The 21,223-nt window shown below is 46.9% G+C and overlaps 6 protein-coding genes across 6 annotated transcripts; 4 read left to right on the top strand and 2 right to left on the bottom strand.

Moving 5' to 3' along the window:
• Window positions 1-1,870: 1,870 nt before the first annotated feature.
• On the top strand, window positions 1,871-2,215 carry LOC105913645 (peroxidase 27). Its single transcript, XM_012843173.1, has one exon. The coding sequence runs from the start codon at window positions 1,871-1,873 to the stop codon at window positions 2,213-2,215; it is 345 nt and encodes a 114-aa protein (XP_012698627.1).
• A 5,048-nt stretch (window positions 2,216-7,263) lies between these two features.
• On the top strand, window positions 7,264-8,284 carry LOC101754890 (uclacyanin 1). The gene is made up of 2 exons (XM_004987207.2): window positions 7,264-7,570; window positions 7,665-8,284. The coding sequence occupies exons 1-2, from the start codon at window positions 7,399-7,401 to the stop codon at window positions 8,090-8,092; spliced, it is 600 nt and encodes a 199-aa protein (XP_004987264.1). The 5' UTR covers window positions 7,264-7,398; the 3' UTR covers window positions 8,093-8,284.
• A 1,445-nt stretch (window positions 8,285-9,729) lies between these two features.
• On the top strand, window positions 9,730-10,824 carry LOC101754492 (mavicyanin). Its single transcript, XM_004987206.3, has one exon. The coding sequence runs from the start codon at window positions 9,986-9,988 to the stop codon at window positions 10,601-10,603; it is 618 nt and encodes a 205-aa protein (XP_004987263.1). The 5' UTR covers window positions 9,730-9,985; the 3' UTR covers window positions 10,604-10,824.
• A 1,192-nt stretch (window positions 10,825-12,016) lies between these two features.
• Window positions 12,017-12,603, bottom strand: LOC101754096 (ice-structuring protein-like). The gene is made up of 2 exons (XM_022823629.1): window positions 12,390-12,603; window positions 12,017-12,285 (listed from the first exon to the last, which is right to left on the bottom strand). Exons 1-2 carry the CDS (start codon window positions 12,601-12,603, stop codon window positions 12,017-12,019), a joined length of 483 nt encoding a protein of 160 aa, XP_022679364.1.
• Window positions 12,604-13,795: 1,192 nt separating this feature from the next.
• Window positions 13,796-14,714, top strand: LOC101753687 (photosynthetic NDH subunit of lumenal location 3, chloroplastic). The gene is made up of 2 exons (XM_004987204.4): window positions 13,796-14,161; window positions 14,230-14,714. The coding sequence occupies exons 1-2, from the start codon at window positions 13,885-13,887 to the stop codon at window positions 14,616-14,618; spliced, it is 666 nt and encodes a 221-aa protein (XP_004987261.1). The 5' UTR covers window positions 13,796-13,884; the 3' UTR covers window positions 14,619-14,714.
• LOC101753274 (kinesin-like protein KIN-14N) lies at window positions 14,683-20,098 on the bottom strand. Its single transcript, XM_004987203.3, is given in 17 exon segments — window positions 14,683-15,041; window positions 15,043-15,171; window positions 15,289-15,393; window positions 15,482-15,586; window positions 15,663-15,744; window positions 16,322-16,521; window positions 16,627-16,788; window positions 16,904-17,013; window positions 17,108-17,231; window positions 17,308-17,454; window positions 17,619-17,693; window positions 17,767-17,976; window positions 18,082-18,285; window positions 18,409-18,528; window positions 18,609-18,718; window positions 18,806-18,950; window positions 19,751-20,098. Coding segments are annotated over 17 exon segments (2,316 nt in total). The 5' UTR covers window positions 19,979-20,098; the 3' UTR covers window positions 14,683-14,981.
• Between the last annotated feature and the right edge of the window lie 1,125 nt (window positions 20,099-21,223).

The raw sequence follows: 21,223 nt of genomic DNA, 5'->3' as shown, positions 1-21,223 counted from the left end.
AGGATGAAGGGTACAAGCATTTTTGACAGGATGAAAATGGGAGAGTGTACTATGAGAACCGACTTGTTGTTCCATCTAACCCAGCTCTCAAGAAGCAAATCCTAGATGAAACACATCTCTCCAAATTCTCAATCCATCCTGACAACAATAAAATGTATCATGATCTCCGTCAAATTTTTTGGTGGAGTGGAATGAAATCGCAAATTTCACGCTATGTCTCGGAGTGTGACACGTGTCAACGTGTCAATGCAAGCCATTTGAAGGTAGCGGGTACCTTGCAACCGCTACCTATTCCATCATGGAAATGGGAAGACATTAGCATGGATTTCTTTGTGGGATTTCCCCCTACATCTCAGCGGCATGACTCCATTTGGGTTATCGTGGACCGTCTCACCAAGTCTGCACACTTTCTTCCTGTTCACACCACCTACACAGCCAAGAAATATGCAGAGTTGTATCTTGACCGTATTGTTTCCCTGCACGGTGTGCCAATTAGTAGTATTAAACATATGCTAATTACAAAAACTAATTGCACAGATGAAGAATATATGTATATGTATGACAGTAGAAGGTGTCAATGTATACAGACATGTCAATAGAACCTGATGACCAAGGTGATGAGTTCCCTTTCGATTGATTAGTATTTGCAGAGATGGGATGATGCTTCCATTCAATGTAAACGCCTAATGAATATAAACGGCAATCTAAAGCAACTTCTATATATCCTACAAGTGTTTAGAATAGTTAACAATAAGCTAGCTACTAGCTAGCTCGTGGAAGCCATGAACACAGGTTAGCTAGCTGCCGGACTTTTGGGTCTCCCAATGCAATTAGCTTCCACACTAACGTGGAGACCTGTAAACAAACGTTAATTTATATATATATATGCGCAGCCAACCGACGATCGATGATGGATGTGTATGTAAACTAAGTAAGATGGTGCGTATGCACAGGCCACAATCATTGCTAATCACTGTTGCTTTGGTTCGGTTTGGTTCACATGATGATTAAGCAAATGCACATGGCCATCCGTGAATAATCCCCGTTGTATGCTGCAAGGAAGAGATAGAGCAGTAAGGACATTGCCATTTTATCTGCAATACGCAGGTACCGGGTCGACGGCAAGAACAGGGTAGTTGAGTGAAGGGCTGTTTGGTTCTTTAGGACCTCCTAAAATTTATGTCACATCGAATATTCGGATATTAATTAGGAGGACTAAACATGAGCTAATTATAAAACTAATTATACAGATGGAGGCTAATTCACCAGACGAATCTATTAAGCCTAATTAATCCATTATTAGCACATGTTTACTGTAGCATCATATTGTCAAATCATGAACTAATTAGGCTTAATAGATTCGTATCGCAAATTAGTCTCCATCTTAATACTTCTAATTAGTATCTAAACATTCGATGTGACATGAATTTTAGAATGTGCTAAAGAAACAAACACCCCCTGAGTCCCTCCCTCCCAACAGCTACCTTGGCTTGGCTTGGGGTTGCTGCGACTGCGAGCGCGGTCAAAAGAATTGCCGCGTCTCCCGTCTGTCCGGCCACCAACCCCGGCCGTCAACCATGCCTGCATGATCTGTCAGTCACTACAGTACTATTATTCCAGCAGGCGTAGGCTCTGACGACACGACCGCCACCTTCCATGCATCCCGGCGACTTCTCTGCTCCACTCCATTCCATCCATCCATCCATCCATCTATATAAGCTAGCCAGGCCACCCAGTGTGCAGGAGCCAACAGCCCCAGCTAGCAACACCTGCAGCTCCAATCACCATTAGCTTCACCGTGAGTAGTGCAAGCCGGGCAACGTTGAGGAACATGATCACAGATGAGTAGTGCTGTACTCGGGAAGGAATAATGTATTGGCTTACACATGGTGTCGACGCCGACTACGCCAAGAACCTCACGGCGAAGTGCAAGCCGGGCAACGTCGCCACCGTGCAGCCGCTCGACCCCACGACGCCCAGCACCTTCGACCTGGGGTACTACAACAACGTCTACAACCACCGGGCGCTGCTCGCCTCCGACGCGCTGCTCAACGACAGCCTCTCCGGCGCCTACGTCCAACTCATGACCAACGCCTCCTCCGTCGACGTCTTCTTCGCCGACTTCGCCGTCTCCATGATCAACATGGGAAGGATCGGAGTGCGCACCGGCACCGACGGCGAGATCAGGGCCACATGCGCAATCTACGTCGACTGATCGCTGCTTTAATTTGAGATTATTTTTCCATTATTCACTTCTTCTTCTTCTTCTTCTTCTTTTCTTCTCCCTAACTTTAATTTTGTTCTTATGCGTGGTTCATGAATGTACGTCGTCCTTGGCATTGTATTATTTGAAACATTGGTTGGATGCATGGTTAAATCTGTTGGAAATATGAGCACTTTTAGTTTTAATTTAATCCAGAAATAAATCATGAATACGATGAGCAAACAGCAGATTAAACTAGACAAGTCTACGCAAGATCTAGACAAGTCTATCATTGCAAATAGAATCAGACATTCTACCATACTATCCAGTGCTATCAGACTGCAACAAATCATAATAGCTAGTAGGGAGGACATAATGTGAGTTAAGAGATCGTACGTTTCTTTCTTGATGAAAACCGGCTCCTGGACGACTACCGGATACAGCAGGCGACGACGATCAGCAGTCTGACGTTGTTCGCGGCGACGAGTGAGACCCAAGCGACGAAGAGGTAGACGAGCCGTGGTGAAGGAGTCGACGAAGAACTTGACGAAGCGGAGGAAGCGATCGAGCAGTCGCGCAGAGCGCTTCCCAAAAACCTTATTCGCCCTCTCCCGGTGCAGGATCGCTGAAGACGACGGTTCCGGAGACCTGCTCTCCCAATCGCCGGTGCACGCCGACAATCGGGATGGAGTAGGCTACGGTGGCGGCGCAGCAGCGAGAGGAGGCAAAAAAACCCTAGCTCGAATAGATCTTTTTTTTGGTAGAGGCCGGTAGGTCGCATATATAGGAGAGCCCACGATTCTCACGTTGCGATCGTGATCTAAACCGGTTAGGATTCCATATATCTCGCTGACTTAACGACCAAGTAACCAAAAAATAAAACGGCAAAAGGAAGCCACGCCCCCGCAAGGCGAGGGGCCGGATTTCGGCGGACCATTCACGCAGGTACCGCGCGACTGCACCCTTCGCGTGGCGTGGCGAGACGAGGCGAGCGCACGCGTGTGGAGCTCTCCTTCCCTCCCCACACACATAGCTTGGAGGAGTGGAGACAACTTCCATATTTAAGTTGGTCATCCCTCCCCTCCACTAGCAATGTGGGACTAAAGACTTGCACCACTCCACCTCTTGCCCACATGGGCCTTTGAGATTTATTTGAAATTCTGAAATTACTTATGGGCTAGACCTATTATTTCAACAAAATCATTGGTTAATTTGTGCCAAAACTGAACAATATACTGGTGATTTGAATTCATGATGATGAATCTTGTTGTGCTCTGCACGTAGATATTATAGCATCATCGGCCAATTGTCATATAAATCTGTATGAACTGGCGACACGCTTTCTAGCTAGCTCAACGAGAGGTTCGTTTTCTGGGCTGCGAGCGTGGGTCGTGTCAGCAGCCCGTTAAGCAACTGGGCTTGTCAAACTGGTCAATAGGTTCGGCCCAAAGAAACAGCGTCACCTCTCGGTGCAAATTGATGGAAAGAGTGCTTTTGACGTCCCTCATCCATCGCTATCGTCATAGTCTGAGTTTCGTCCCTCATGTGCAAAATCGGATATCTACCGTCCCTTAACTTTAAAATTCGTTTATTTTTATCCCTCGACTATTTTGGAAGTACTTTCGCATAACATGGTGCTAGGTCGTATATGTCTTGTGGTGGATCCCACATGCCAGTGGCTTTCTTCCTTCTCCCTCTTCCTCCTTCCCCTTATTGAGGCGCTGGTACGCCGGGTCCCGCACGAGGCGCACCTCCACGATGTCTCCGCCGTCCGCAAGCGCTCGTGCCTCGTCCCCCTCCGCGGTGGCGTGCGGGAGCCCATCCATGAAGACCTCGTAGTCCATCCTCTTCCTCCTTGCCCCCGGCTCATCACCCTACCTCCTCATCCTCCCTCATTACCTCATCCGATGACGCCGCTGGCTGCGCCGCGGCCTCCTCCTCCTCCACGATCACCTCATCCGTATGCTCCTCATCGCGCTCGAACACCTCCTCCACGATTTCATCCTCGACAGCTGCCTCCTCATGCTGCTCCACCAGGACTCTCTCTCCACCCCTTCCTCCTGGAATGCCTCCTCGGGCTCCTCCTCCTCGAACTACTCTTGCGCGACGTTGAGGTCGAAGAGGAACCGCCATAGGACGCGCAACGGCCAGGAGGCCATCTCCGGCGGCGGAGACGAGCACGCGGCGAAGGAGGAAGAAATCCACTGGCATGTGGGATCCACTACCAGACATGTGGGACCTAACATCATGTTATGCGAAACCACTCTCAAAACAACCAAGAGATAAAAAAAATAAACGGATTTTAAAGTTAAGGGATAGCAGATACCTAGTTTTGCACAAGAGGGATGAAACTCGGACTATGGTGATAGATGAGGGACGTCAAAAGGACTTTTTTCCAAATAGATTGCCTAAGGTTTGCCTGGGCTGGGCTCAGACAAAAGGCCCTATTAGTGGAAAGCTTCGTTCTCTGATGGATGGATGGCCGAGGTAAGGTGGAAGAATAAGATAGTCAGTCAGCCATGTGCATGGCATGTACGAGTAGCATAATTTGATTGGAGGGGTGGCTTAGTTTGAATCTTAACTTGGAATGCATTTTTCTCTCAATTGGTGATTTAGTTTCGGTTCCGGTTAAACCATTGTGTTATTCAAAATAATTGCAACAAAATAAAAGTAATATTTTAATCAACATCCAGAATGTACTACTTGAACATTTTGAATATTAATGTTTCATACTTTTGAATATACATTTGAAATGTTAAACTAGTTTATTTCCTAATGTTGATTCAAGTTTCACCAATTGTTAAACCAACTTTTTTAAAAAAATTGAAGCATATAGAATGTACAAAATGATAATCCAGTAAACATTGTTCCATATATAGAGATTGGAGTAAAAAATAAAAAATAGCATATTTCTATATGTTATAGTCTATTGTTGGTGGATGTGAAAACAAAACATCTTGCACAAGGTGTCCAGGAGCCCCACCGTCATGGGTCAACGCGGAGAGCTGGTATGAAGCAACGGTACAAAAACAGTGCTATTGGCTAGGAGATGAATACAGTTTAGGGTAGCTGCTGGGTAAGGGACTAAAGGGTATGGGTTACTTTACTGAACCTCAAGTGCTTGTCAGCACCTCGGCTCGTCGTTGCAATGCAAGCTGTGCCTGTGACCGGGTCGCCTGAAAGGCAAGGCAAACCACATGCTATGATGGCTGCTGCGCCGAGAAAGGAGGTAGCTGGTTGGGAATTTGATAACTGAGTCAGTTAAGTGTAATGGGTAACTTCTCTCTTTTTCTGATGAAATCTCCTCATTATGATCTCATCAAGTCAGCAATTTTGCTGATGTGGTAATAAATTAATACGCATGAAACTCCTATGAAACTAAAGTTATAACCACTCTCACATGCACATAAATAAACACACATATTGGATCCATAGCCACACTGTAGGTTATTTACAAGCATTGGAGTAACAATGTGCATCGATCTAGAGCACAGTTTTCTCATTGCATCGATCACTCGATCATCACCCGTGGCATTTCCTAATAGTGGCTACTCCAATATACTATTATGTATAACAACTACTACCGTGTGATTGAGGTGAGGAATCTTGCTGCCCCACACAAAAGCCAATCCCTACCGTCTCTTGGCTGGAGTTGACGGTACACGGAAGCCAATGCCAATAATGCCAATGCAGCGCCACTCCCACGCATCATCAGAACTACAGCGCGCTAGTTATGTTTGCGCCAATGATTTCATTGGCGTACGTGCTTATTATCCTGTGGTTAGGGCCTATTTAGTTGCCTGATTTTGGACAACCAAAATCACTATGCCAGCACTGTAGCATATTGTAGCGTTTCGTTTATATTTGTGAATTATTGTCCAAATATTGACTAATTAGGCTCAAAAGATTCGTCTTGCAAAATACAACAAAACTGTGCAATTAGTTTTTGATTTCGTCTACATTCAGTACTCCATGCATGTACTGTAAGTTTGATGTGATGGGGAATCTTCTTTTTTACATAGTGTCAAAGTTAGGATTTTAGGGTAACTAAACAATGCCTTAGTTGATGACAAACTGGCTTCAGAATTACTACACATTGGATCCATTACTAAGATGCATGTTATCCAGATGTATATAAATATCATTTCAACCAATAAAAGTTGAGATGCAGACATGCATATATAGTGGTCTCTAGAAGAAGAATATATGTATATGTATGACAGTAGAAGGTGTCAATGTATACAGACATGTCAATAGAACCTGATGACCAAGGTGTGATGAGTTCCCTTTCGATTGATTAGTATTTGCAGAGATGGGATGATGCTTCCATTCAATGTAAACGCCTAATGAATATAAACGGCAATCTAAAGCAACTTCTATATATCCTACAAGTGTTTAGAATAGTTAACAATAAGCTACTAGCTAGCTCGTGGAAGCCATGAACACAGGTTAGCTTGCTGCCGGACTTTTGGGTCTCCCCAATTAGCCTCCACACTAACGTGGAGACCTGTAAACAAACATTAGTTTATGCGCAGCCAACCGACGATCGATGATGGATTGGAAAAGAATAATGTGAATGTGTATGTAAACTAAGTAAGATGGTGTGTATGCAGGCCACAATCATTGTTAATCACTGTTGCTTTGGTTCGGTTTGGTTCACATGACGATTAAGCAAATGCACATGGCCATCCGTGAATAATCTCCGTTGTATGCTGCAAGGAAGAGATAGAGCAGTAAGGACATTGCCATTTTATCTGCAATACGCAGGTACCGGGTCGACGGCAAGAACAGGGTAGTTGAGTGAGTCCCTCCCTCCCAACAGCTACCTTGGCTTGGGGTTGCTGCGACTGCGAGCGCGGTCAAAAGAATTGCCGCGTCCCCCGTCTGTCCGGCCACCAACCCCGGCCGTCAACCATGCCTGCATGATCTGTCAGTCACTACAGTACTATTATTCCAGCAGGCGTAGGCTCTGACGACACGACCGCCACCTTCCATGCATCCCGGCGACTTCTCTGCTCCACTCCATTCCATCCATCCATCCATCTATATAAGCTAGCCAGGCCACCCGGTGTGCAGGAGCCAACAGCCCCAGCTAGCAACACCTGCAGCACCAATCACCATTAGCTTTGCAATTGCAGAGCTCAATTCAGCTGCGCAACGCCTAGCAACATCCGCAAGAAGAAGCAGAGCTAGAGATGGCCATGGCTAGCAGAGCCATCCTCGCCGTCGCGGCCGTGGCCGCCCTGGCGGTGCAGCTCGCCGCGGCGGTGGACCATCCGGTGGGAGGCAGCGGCGCCTGGGACGCCAGCGGCACCAACTACAACGCCTGGGCCGCAAAGCAGCCCATCAAGCAGGGCGACACCATGTGTAAGCCAATACATTATTCCTTCCCGAGTACAGCACTACTCATCTGTGATCATGTTCCTGCCTTCCTCAACTTTGCGTGCACATACTACTGCAGCGTTCCAGTACTCGGCGTCGCACGACGTCACGGAGGTGACCAAGGCCGACTACGACACCTGCTCCGGCGCCAACCCCATCAAGTCCTACACCGGCGGCGCCACCACCATCAAGCTCACCACCCCGGGCAAGCGCTACTTCATCTGCAGCGTCACCGGCCACTGCTCCGCCGGCATGAAGCTCGAGGTCACCGTCGCCGCCGCCGCGCCCGCGCCAGCAGGCAAGAGCAAGCCCCGCCACCAGAGGAGCGTCGCCCCGACCCCGGCCCCGGCAATGGCGCCGGAGCCTTCGTCCACCGAGGAGCTCCCCAACGTGTCCTCGCCCACCGCGGCGCCGGCGCCCAAGTCGTCGGACGCGGCCACCATTGGAGGCAAGGCTGTCGTGGGGCTCGCCTTGGGCGTCGTCGCCATGGCCCTGGTGGCCATGTGAGCGTCGTGACACGCACGCATGATTTGTTATTTTTTTGCAGAGAATTAATTAATTATTATATCCTGCGGCGCACCGACGGTTGTTGATGAACAAGTTTACAGATGTTTTTTTTTTCTTTTGGCTTTGGCTACCGTGTATTCTATTCGATTATATTATTATTATTATTATTATACATGATGATTAGTGCATGTATTTGCTGTCACTTGTGTTGATCGAATAAACTTATCATTATTGTTCTTCCAACGTACACTATTTGGTGATCACGATCTGTATTCAATGTCCGATTGATATTAAGTATTTGCGATCGACCAAACAAATTTTCTAGCTTTTGTGATCTGCTTGGAGATTTGCATTGTAACACAAGGGCAAAAAAATCATCAACTAGTTAAAAAAGGCATCAAGCTCGTGCAACTACAGGGAATGAAATTCGTCCTACTAGTGAAATCTACACAATCTTTCACGCATCCAGCTTCCTTTTTTTTAAAAAAATTTGCTGGCCATTTTCACTAATCATCATCCACCAAAGAAATACTACCTCCGTCTCAAATCAGGCACATACTTATAACCATTTACGGTTGAATAATGAACATGTTCCATGCAATATGATAAAGAAAGGGGTGAAGATAGTGACACGAAATATTATGTGCAGTCATACAATACAAGGAACAAGTCATAGCCACGAGCCCATAATGTCTATGTTTAATTTCTATAAATAAAGGTTTGGTTTGTAACCAAACGGCTTGCCGTCTTATAAATGTCTATGTATTGGCGCTTAGCACCCCCTCTATTACCGGCCTCGCAGGAATTTGTGGTGAATGAAATTCAGGTGGGGACTTATCGTCACCTTGGTGACCTTTCAATAATAAAAAAAAGGCTCGCACGCATTGTTGGTCATCTACTGAACAAAGCTACCTTTGTGTTTTCTACATTTCAATTAAATTACCATCTTCGATTTTTCTCACCCCTTTTTTACCCTTGGTTTTCAATTTCGAAAAGATCCATTTGTCTCTAGCGAGATCATGCTTCTCTAGTGGGCTAGAAAACTTTTGGGATTCAGGGTTTTGCATTTTCAAGGAGGGCGGGGTGGAAGCTTAGCCCAATGGCTAAAGTTGTAGAGGATGGCCAGTAGGAAAGTCCAGGGATGCGTGTCTCATTCTAATAGGTTTGCCGTGGCGACGGGGAGTAGCAGCAAGGCTTAGAGAAATTAGCGGAATTGTGGAAGCGGCGAGACAAGGTGTAAAAAGGTGGTAGAGAAGCTCACAACAACAAAAGAATGAAAGAGTTTTTTTATCAAAAAAGGAAAGAGATTAGAGAAAGATCAGTAACTTAACTGTTAAAGTTAGATCCAGATGTTCAAAATTTAGGTGTGGGAGGGGAGCAAAATACCTGCTTTTGCCTAGTACAGATGATAAAATTTGGACTTAAAACCGTCGGTTCGGGAAGAAAAAAAAAATCCAAAGTCCATGGAGCAACTGACGTCCTGCACATGGCCGGCGTCAATCGAGGCAGCTTTTCATTACCTGGCAGGCAGGCACGACAAGACAAGTTCTCGGCTGCTGCCTGCTCCGCCGAGGTCCTCCCGTCCAACGGCAACAGCTTTGCCGGTAGTAGCGGTGGTCAAAAGAGTTGCCGCGTCCGGCCCGGCCACCAACCCCGGCACTCCGGCAGCGTAGCGAGCAGACGCGGCCGTCATCGTCAACCCTTTGCCACCCTACGCGTAAATGGCCCAGTCTGCAAATCTCTGCTCTATAAAGAGCCATGCTTTGCTTGCCACCCCAGTGCCCGCAGCAGCAAGCTCCATCCAAGCTCAATCACCCTCCGCATCTGGCATTGTAAAAGCTCAACAAGACAGCGGCCACATTCTTGCACCCTAGCCTGCAGAGGTCGATCCACATGGCAATGGCCAAATCCATCCTCGCCGTCGTGGCCGTGGCCGCCGCTCTGGTGGTGCAGCTCGCCGCCGCGGCGGACCACCCGGTGGGAGGCAACGGCGCGTGGGACGCCAGCGGCACCAGCTACAACGCCTGGTCCGCCAACCAGAAGTTCGTCCAGGGCGACACTATAGCGTTCAAGTACGCGGCGTCCCACGACGTCACGGAGGTGACCAAGTCCGGCTACGACGCCTGCTCCGGCGCCAACGCCGTCAAGTCATACACCGGCGGCGCCACCACCGTCAAGCTCGCCGCCCCGGGCAAGCGCTACTTCATCTGCAGCGTCCCCGGCCACTGCGCCGCCGGCATGAAGATCGAGGTCACCGTCGCCGCCGCCGCGGTCACCGCGCCCGCGCCGGCCAAGAGCAAGCCCCGGCACCAGAGGAGCGTCGCCCCGACCCCGGCACCTGCAATGGCGCCGGAGCCTTCTTCCGTGCCGTCCACCGACGGGCTGCCCACCGTCTCGACGCCCACGGCGGCGCCGGCCCCGAAGTCGTCCGGCGCGGCCACCATTGGCGTGCTCGGAGCCAAGGCTTCCGTGGCTCTCGCCGTCGGGATGGCATTGGCCTTGGTAATCTGAGAGACCTGGACATGTGCGTGATTTTTGAAGATGACGAATTAATTAGTTATTCTCTGGCGATTGAGAAACTATTTCTTTTAGATTTTTCTCTTTCTTTTCCTTGCCTTGAGCTCCCATGAGAAGTATTCGAGTGTCGCTACTCTGAATTCTGATTAGCAAAGTGTGTATTCGTTGTAATTGTTGATCCAATAAAGCTACCTCATTCTTTGAAAGCGGTTTCAGTACTTGGTTCAGTATATGCTTAGCGGTTTGAGCAAAGAGACAATTTGTGTATCTGAAGAAATAAAACTCTGCACTCCAGACATGTGTAGACAAGCAAGAAATTATAATCATGCACTTCTCCTGACAGGTTCGAGTCAGGTAGAAAAGGAAAATCCCATCCTGATTCCATACAGATGCTCTGTGCTGTGCATCCCTGACTGCTCACTTTGTTTTGATCCATCATTCCACAAGGAAATGAGACAAGAGTATGAGTTCTGCATAACTGTACACATCATGTAGCAGTAAGAAAACTCCACGATTCCTAATTGTATTCTATATATTTTTTTTTGAAATTGTACTCACTACGAGAAAAGAGACAATTCAGAAGAATTGAAGTGCTGTTAAACACAGGCTCAGGACTGGAACTCTGTTTCTTTTTTGTAAGTTTTTCCTTTAAAAAATCGAGCTCACTTTTGTATCATAGAGTACTTTTTTCAGGGAAATGATGATGGGCTGCTGTTTCACAAAAGTAGGATGGGATTTTAGCGGTTACATGTGGCCTCCAGCAAGGAAGGGAAGAAAGTTGCAGACTTTCCTTGCCACTGGATGAAAAGGAACCTTGGACTAATCATGTAGCTCTGCTCTGTGCATATACTTCGCACAGTTCCCCAGAGCTACCTGAGCTAGCACGAAAATCACTTGCTACATGTACCAAAATACAGTAGAACATATCTCGGCAGCTCTTATTTCCTTTCATTCTCTTTTTCTCTTGTTAAAGAAAAGTTCTCCTTTTCTCTTGAATTAGAGAAGCACCGCAATGTGATTGTCAGTGGTGGTCAGCACGGTGGATCCGATGAGGAATCTCCCCAACTCAAACCAAGATCCAATCCATCCACGGATGCATCAGTCCTTGGTCAATTCATTTCAATTCAATCGACATGCAGATGTCAAGATCACTGATTTGTATAAGAATCTGAAACTTTTATACAGGATTACAGAATCATGAACTGATGAGCGAACTTGATTTTTGACAATATCATCAGCTGTAAACAACAGAAGGAATTGGACCAGAGAGATGCGGAACGAATCTGCGAGATCCTGATGGAGATGGTGAAAGTTCAATCCAGCAAGACAAAATTGGAACCGAATTCTAGGACAAACTGAATCAGTAGTTCACATGAAAGCTAGCTTATCTACCAAATCTGTGCAGCTCTAACCTGCTCTGAGACCGAGCCAGTCAAGAATCAGCGGCATCAAGACGCCGTCGGGCTGGGCGCCTCCGGGGCAGCCGGCGGCGTAGGCGACGGCAACGCCGGTGGCGGCGGCAGCAGGTCGGCGGGAGGCGGCGGTGTCGCTGATGCCGGTGGGGGCGACGCGATCTCTGCTGGAGGCGGAGGCGACGGAAATGCCAGCGGCGGTGGCACGGCTGCTGCTGGCGGCGGGAGCTGCGGAGGGGGCACCAGCATCGGCGACGGCGGCGGCTGCAGAGGGGTCACGGGCACAGGCGATGGCGGCGGCCAGGCGGTGTCCGGGGAGGGAAAGGTTGGATTTTGCGGCGGCGCCGTCGTGGGCGTGGGCGTCGGGCGAGCGGCGGTGGCGGGCTGCGCGAGGGCGGGTCCGGGCAGGACGGGCTGGCACTCGTCGGCGGCGGCGCACGGGGTCCCGGTGGCGGAGCTGGGGCTGGACCTGGCGGAGCGGTGGAGGACGGTGCGGAAGGCGAGGACGACGCCGACGACGGCGAGGAGGGCGAGGAGGGCGAGGAAGATCTTGGTGGCCTTGCCGACGTAGCAGCCCGGCATGGCCGACGCTGCTGGTGCTGGGCGGTGGTGGGTGGCTGCTGTGCTCGTGACCGCTCCCGACGAGACACGAGAGTGAGCAGCGGAGTGGACGGACAGCGATGCTTGTTTGTACTGTAGGCCGGGGTGGCCGTCCGGTGCTGCAACTGGACGCTCCAGATCGAGCGAGATGACACACGGTTGCCTCCACCATCGCTTGTGAAAGGTGGTCGGCAGCAGCCGCCATTAACGCTGGAGACTGCCTGATCCTGACTGCCATGGAGGCCGCTTCTCAAGGAATCTAGCCCTTGTTTACTTCGCGAATTTAGGAGGTGCCAAATTACTGTAGCAACACTGTAGCGTTTCGTTTGTATTTGTGAATTATTGTCCAAATATTGACTAATTAGGCTCAAAAGATTCGTCTCGCAATGTACAACAAAACTGTGCAAATAGTTTTTGATTTCGTCTACATTTAGTACTCCATGCATGTACCGCAAGTTTGATGTGATAGGGAATCTTCTTTTTGCATAGTGTCAAAGTTGGGAGTTTGGAGGTAAGAGAACAAGGGCCTAGTAGTGCCACACCTCCACTGCTATCCCCTTTGGGAGAAGCACCGCAGTAAATGAGCGAAAGGAAAACGGCAAACTGCATTCACTTCCTTCCTAACAACTGTGCCGCTACTAGGGCGTCTACTCGGATCTTATGGGAAAATGAAAAAAAAAAGTAAAGGTAGTCCAAGAAAACACGTCGAGACACGTCGAGACTCGTGCAGCTCTTCACCAAGAGTTATCTGGGATGTTTTTATACTGCGCATTGCTTAAAATATTGATTTCACTAGCTTAACACCTTCTCGTTGGAGTTGGAGACGGCTTAACGGTTGCGCAAATTCATTCATTCGTAATACCCATTTCGCCTGAGTTGATAGCCTCAGATTTACGATATAACCATATTCTATACGCTCCGTCAAAAACACAATCATTAAAAGCGATCAATATTTTTCCTTGAATATAACAAATTTTAGAAATTGAATGTGCCCAACGTCAGTCACTAGTGTGGACCAAATCCAGTTCGTAGAGTGTAAGGCCCGTTGAGCAGAAGCACGGTCTAGTGTGAGCCCAATAGTTTCCTCTAAATAGAACAAGTACCGCAGCCCAGCCCGAGACAACTTTACCTGATGCAACTGCAAACCCCCGCCTCATCACCCATCCACCACAGACCGAACTGAGGACCTACCTCATCCAAACCAAACGACAAAGCTGCCTCCTTCCCCGCGCTGCTATCCAGTATCCACTCCCACCAGTCCCCATGGCCACTTATCTCACAGCGCCACCAGCAGCTGCTGCTGCTACGGCGGCAAGCTGCCATGCCTTCTCCGGCTCCGGGAGAAGCAGCCGGCCAACGCAGCACGCGGTGACGTGCCAGGCGTCCAGGAGATCAGCCTCCCTCCACCTCGGCCTCGCTGCTGCAACCGCCGTCCTGCTCCGCCAGCCTGACGCCGCCCGCGCCGCCGACGACGGCGAGCCGGCCAACAACGGCTGGTGGCTCACAGAGTTCCCCTTGCCCGTGCCCAAGATCCTCAACAGTAAGCCAGTTTATTTCAGCTACTGTTGATTACAAACAAATACTGACCAACAAAATCCCTTGTTGCAGAGGAGATCAACAACCCGGAGACGGGGACGCGCTCCTTCCTCAAGAACGGCATCTTCATGGCGGACATCGGCCCCAGCTTCGCGGCGCACGCCTACCGCCTGCGCAGCAACGCCTTCGACCTGCTGGCGCTGGAGGACCTGCTCGGCAAGGACGCCTCCAACTACGTCAACAAGTACCTCCGCCTCAAGTCCACCTTCATGTACTACGACTTCGACAAGCTCATCACCGCCGCCGACGACAAGGGGCCCTACGTCGACCTCGCCAACCGCCTCTTCGACAGCTTCGAGGCGCTGCAGCAGGCTGTCACCGCCAAGGATGACCCCAAGATAAGCGACCGCTACGCGGAGACAAAAGTCATCCTCCAGGAGCTCATGGCCAAAATGGCCTAGCAGCAGTCAGCAGCAGCAGCTCTCCAAAAAATTCAATTCATAATGTATGGTCAGAATTCGCAAATAAGGAAATATAATCATCATGTCATGCTAGCAGTCAGTGGTTTACACACCAGGCTCATCAGAGGCACTGTCAACGCCAAATGAATCAAGACTAATAATGAAAAAGTTTGTACAAATGAGATCCTAAGATTAAAGAGGCCCAGCCGTCAGCACAATCGACAAACAACAACTCAAACGGACCCGACAATACACACCAACTCCAATCACAGGGGATGCAACTGATCAATTGCATCGCCGAATCAACACAAACAATACTAACGTACACTGCCCATGGTCCATCGCCAGATGGATCTTGGCGATTCACAGGCACCACTTCGCCCCTATTTCATCATTGTGAGCTCCGCAGCTGGGTTTGCCGCCGAGGGATCCCAATCTCGCAAGAGTTCACCCTTGCAGCAAACCGCAACGAGCAAATTGACTCTCCCGTGGAAGACACTTCAGGAGACAGATTCACAAACATCAATGTCTTCGAATCCCCTCCAAGGCATGGCTGTGTTGGAGGAAAAGAAAACATCAGTTGATACTGTAGCTATACCTATGCACCGGAACAGGAACTATACCTATGCATCAGAACAAGGGTGCAAGTTTATGAGAGCTGGGACATTACCTGGAGCAGATAAGTTAACTTTGAGTTCCTAAATGGAACATGTTCCTCTTTTTTCGCAATCGAAAAGATCACATCGCTTAAGCATGACAAGCTTTTATTGATAGCCTAAGTGCAAGCAAAGAAATGATTATGCATTGTTACAGAATATATAACAAAAAACGCAAAGAATGCTACGGACTGGGTAGCAAATGACCTGAGTCTCTTTTAGCCGATCACCAGTGGCACCACTCTTGTTGAGGCGCTCACTGCCTGCTAGATCTATTAGATTCAGCACTCCTTGAACTTGCTGATCCGTACCCTGAACAAAAAAAAAAGATCAGTCATGGTGGAAAAGATTGTGCACCAATCATTGTTAGAAGAAAAATAGTTGATACCTCGTTTACACCAAAAATCCGAAGAGTGAAAACACAATGACTTCTGGAAGATTCCTCATTCATGTGTGTTCTCCCAACTGATCTGAAAACAAAAGGAATGCACAAATGATGTAGTTACAATGTACAAAACCAACTCACAAAATTCAAAGAGAAGAAGTTTGGTAATACAGTTACAGAGATATGACCGATGCAGATATTACCAGAAAATTTTAGAAAATTAACATCAATGCCCTAGTGAAAGAATTATAGTGAGTATACAGTAAAGTGTCCTGTGAAGGGCTTAATCCAGAGCTGATTGTGTGCATCATCCAGATTTATATTTTTCTTTTGAGTTAGAAAATATAAAACAGTACCATAATAATCTTATATATGAGAGTTGATATTAATCATATAATGAATATCAAGCAAGTGGGACAGGCCTGTAGTCCGAACACAAAGAAATTACCCTATTACAATCCAAGTCTTGTCATAATGACAGCCAACAGAATATAATTTACTGGCTTCTTAATTCACATAGCTGCATTATATATTACATGTGTTGCCAAAAATCATAAAAAGAATAAAGTAACAAACATTCACAATCAGAAGTATCTTTTATGTTTTCTACTCTTACAAGCAAATATTTATGGTGGATATCTGAAACTAAATAAGTGTATTACCTGCTTTGAGCAGCCCGTCTAAGGAGTGAAGAAACTTCGCTGATACTAGTTACGTCAACAACCGTGAGGTCCGACACATGAGTGTTACCACTGGCATCGTGCTTGATAGTGTACTTTGAAGAAGCACCATCTTGAGCAGCCATTCGATTCACAGCAAGCAAGTCACGTATAGTCTCATTGTAGATCTCCAACATTGAGGCCTAAAATTTCAAAAAAATAAATAAATAAAAACATTATTGTGACAGTGACAGAAAACTTGGTCGAAAAGGTTAGTTCAATAAATAAATAAATTAACAAGGACGCACCTGCATCTTATATTTCCAACCCTGTGAGTTGAGAGCCTGGCTAGCTTGGAAAATTTGTTCCAGAGATCTTGGTATCATTCCTTTCTGTTCATCTAACTCTGGATTACCCATCATTGTGTATGTTTTACCAGAACCAGTTTGGCCATAGGCAAATATGCATACCTGAATGTAACATTGGTCAGTTCCATTCTAAGAAAGGTAAAGTTATTTCAGGGAAGAAAGAAAAACTGTTTCAAAACTCAATAAAAGTTATCTCTCTTATAGTCATCCATTGTACCTTATAACCATCTAGGGCGCTTTGGACTAGTTGGGATATTTCGAAGAACACGTGTTCTTGTGATGCTGAATGATCAAATACTTTATCAAAAGTAAATGAATATGCTTGAGCTGAAAACAATGTCAAATGCAATCAGACCAAAATAAATATTCCCAAAAAAACAATATATCAAAGTTATAGAAATGACTGTAGGTTTGACTTTACCATTATGCATCAACTCAATACCCCGGCCTATGTTTTCTCCACTCTTTGGATATGAGACAGCTCCTGATTCGTTTGACATCAACGGCCTTACTCTACAGAAAACCCTGATGTTTCCCTTCAGCTCCTGCAAAGAAAAAGTTCTAAGAATAGGCAATAACATATATATACTGGAGTTTTGAGAGTTCAAGAAAATTCCTCACAAGGATTGTGTTATGTAACTTTTTTCGTAATTTCTCTCCATCCAGAATCTGTTGCTCAGCTTCTTCTAGGCGCGACTGAAGATTCTCCAACATTTTCTTTTGATTCTCATACTCAGTCATAGTTTCCAATGCCGTCAAATCAGACCTCTATACAGTTAAAAGAAGGTTCAAGATATTAGCCATCTACGCATTTTTTTCCCTACCCAATGCAAGTACTTGATGCATTAAAAACATATAGATAATCATGAATTACTTATATATAACACAACATTAGCACAACATATAGAATGAAGAAATATGCCCTTGCACACCTTTAGCTTTTCGCTGGCAGCTGCAAGCTTAATTTCCAATGTCTTTATTGTCTCTCTTTGGGATGAACAAGTTTCCTATTTTGTTGAGAACATGTTAGCCAAATTTGCCCATGTGGGTAGGAACCAAAGCATCTGGACACAATCATACCTCAAGAGCAGTTGTTCTTGTCATGGCACCATCTAACTCCATGGCAGTTTTCCCAGTCATTTCTTTGTATGTTCCTATCTCAGCCATCAAAGAATCTACTTCGGAAGATTTATTATCACGGTCCTCCCGTACATGCTGAAGCTCCATTCTAAGACCTTCAACCTCCTTCAATAAATCATTCTTTTGTTTTGCAGCTTCAGTTTGCAAAGACTAGAAAGACACAACATTATAAAGACATCAGAACAATTATCTATACATGCAATAGAAAAGAATGGACGGAAAGGGCGTACTGATATGATGTAACTAAGATTTTACCTTTGCCAAGTCTAGCTGCATTTTTACTGAGTTTGCATGATCCTTCAGACCGTTCATTGTCTCCACCATGGTGTTCTTCTCTTTTTGCAGCTTTGTGATTGTTTCAGCATTCTTAGTTGCATCTGCTTGGAGATTGCTATTATATTGCTGCAAACTTGTGTTATATTCCTGAAGCCTCTTGTTTGTATCCTGAAGCATCTTAATCTAAAGAAAACAATAAACAACCAAAGCACAAACAATAGCAAATGAGAAATGCATTAGTATGTTACAAAACGTTTTTGTTTCTTTTTGGTGGCTAAGGCATTAACAAAAAGGGTTAACTTATACCTGATCGTTAAGGCGTTTTTCCTCCAACTTGATTCCTTTGAGATCTTCCAAAAGCTGGTTCCGTGAAGATTCAACAGATGCCCTTGCCTCCTTTTCATCTTGTAGAGCCCGTAAAGCATCCTGCATTTTAATAGAACTCTAAATACAGAATATCACAATAGTAATAAGATGACATTAAGGCACAAGCACAAGGCACCCACAATTTTCTCAGCTTCCACTTTCTTCAGAATCTCTTGCAGAGATGCATGTTGTTTCTGAAGCTCCTCATTTACTGCTCTTGCTTCGTTAAGAGTATTCTTCAACTCAGCCACTAGATGATGCAATAAAATTTCAGTCAGTAGAACTTATATACAGGAAAGGACCTATCCATGATGCCTTAAATTGAAAGGGCTGGTACCTGTCTCGGAGTTTTGTTTCCCTTGAGCCTCAAGCTGGCCAGTGATGTTCCTGATCTCAGTGAGGTGTTCATCTTCTCTCTCAAGCAACCATTTGATACAGGCCCGCAGCTTCTTGATGTATTCCATCATTTGCTCACTCTTACCCTGCATAGCCAATTGGTGGAGCAAGGGGGGAAGAAACAGGGTATCAGCATATGTAAATCAGATACTCCTTAAAGGACCGGCTGTCATAAAATGGTAGAATCAGAAGTCAACAAACAAAGGCTGCAAGCATTGCAAAGGTTGTAGCAGCTGTTTTAGGTGGAAGAATCATCAGTATCATGATTCATGGAGAGACGCTTATCCATAGCACAGATACGCATTTGTAACTATTCATTTTGATGTTTGAAAATCTCTGTTTTTTTTCACTGGTTGGAGCCTTTATTTGCTTTGAAAACATGGTTTCATCTGCAATTTACTGATGTCGCTCCTTGAAAGGAAGTAGTAAATGGTTTGCTTTGAAAGTAAGTTACAGGTTTAATTTTTGTCTGTAGTTTCAGGAATCCAGAAATGGTAGCAACACTCTAGGCAGGTGACAGTTGAGAACACCTGGTGAGAGCTGACAAGTTACCAGTACAGCCAGGCAAGGGCATGTAAGGACGGTAGGCCACAAGTCATTAACAGGTGAGAAGTAAGCAAGAGTGGTGAAACAAATGTAGAACAAGTAGGCGCATACCATTCGCAGGTGAACTAGAGAGACATCATGCATGAAATTAAGCGCGTGCAGAGGAGGTAATTTTTGACAGGATGTAGGCAGCCTCTCAAAGGCTAACCGAAGATCCAGGCGAACTAGCGTTGGTACTAACCGGGGCACAACATCCAGGAATGGGAGCGCAACATTTTATCTAAAAAAAGGAATGGGAGCGCAAGGCAGAGAACAAGGTAGCGGATGAAGTGTCGGTCACCTTGTAGTCCATCTTATTCTTGCCCTTCATCTTCTCGTTGAGAAGGGCCTCAACATCCTCCCTGCCCGCGAAGACCATGGGCTCCTCCTCCGGCGGCGGCTGTGCGGCCGCGGAGAGCGGCTGCCTCCCGGCCCCGGCGGCGGTGCGCTGGCGCTTGCCGGCATGCGCGTCCGCCGGGTTGTTCTCCTTGTGGCGCAGCATCCCCGGGCGCACCCCTCGCGCGGACATGGCGGGCGGATGGACGGATGAATGGATCGATCGATCGATCTAGGGTTTGAGGAGGAGGTGGTGGTGGAGCGGGGGATTGGATTGGATTTGGAATGGGGAGGAAGGGGAAAGCGGCGGAATGGGAGCGCAGCGCACCGCCGGCTGTGACCGAGAGGGAGATTTGAAATCGTTCGAATTTCGGTGGGGCCAGCAGACGCGCCCGTGTAGGACCCACCACCAGCAGGCGCGGGCGGGCGCTCCTCCAAGTTGGGCTGGGCCGGCAAGTGGTGGTGCGCTACCACAGGCCCAGTTCATACGACAGAGATATTGGGCTCTAGCTTCGTTGGCACCACTGACTAAACCCATTTGGCTGGCCCGGATTCTTATGTTCCTTTTTTTCCTTCCTTTTTATATACTCCTTTCTCGATCTCTCCCCTTTTGCTTTGTAACTTTTTTTTTGGCGAGGTATATCTTCTTGTTTGATTTTTTCACTTATTATGTGGTTATCTACTCCGTCCATTCAAAAAATGTAGGATGTTTTCATTTCATCCTAAGTTCAAGTATATTCTTTTGTTAACTCTGATTATAGGTCTGTAGAAAAATATATTAACTTCTATAGCACCGGATCAATGTACTATCAAACATATTTCATTATTTCATGGTAAATTCAATAAAACTAATATGACACTGTATATGTTGGTGTGTTTGTCTACAACCTTAGCTAAATTTAGATAAAATATGCAATTGGAACAGCCGAACCTTAGCTAAATTTAGATAAAATACTACGCCGCAATTGGAACAGCCGAACAGGGCAAGTATATGTTTCCCGGTTCATTATTAATGGGCTAATGGTATTGCTGCTGCTAAGGTGACATGACTAAGTGGGTGTTTGGTTCTCATGAACTAAAGCCTTTTGGACTAAGGTCCTGTTTGGTTCTTTTAGTCCATGGACTCAAGTTTAGTCCAAATTTAATCCATGACTAAAACAATGTTTGTTTCATGGACCAAAGTCCATTAATGCAGTTGAAAAAGACCCTTTTACCTTGAGGAGGTACCCCTGTTCTCGCGTGAACAAACAGCCACATCTACTCCCCGCGCTCTCCATCCTCCCTACCTTCTTCTCTCCCCGAGGCACCAGAGCATGCGCCCACCCTAAGCCTGGCGCCGCCCACCTCCTCGCGCACCAGATCAGCTTCGGCCGCCCAGATCCACTCGGGGCTCAAGCTACCCGCTGGATCTCCTCCTGCACCTCAAACCCGTCCGGGT

The sequence above is a fragment of the Setaria italica genome, unplaced genomic scaffold (genome assembly GCF_000263155.2).
Source record: "Setaria italica strain Yugu1 unplaced genomic scaffold, Setaria_italica_v2.0 scaffold_11, whole genome shotgun sequence".
In the NCBI taxonomy this organism is placed as follows: domain Eukaryota; kingdom Viridiplantae; phylum Streptophyta; class Magnoliopsida; order Poales; family Poaceae; genus Setaria; species Setaria italica.
This window is presented reverse-complemented; position numbering and strand designations above follow the sequence as displayed.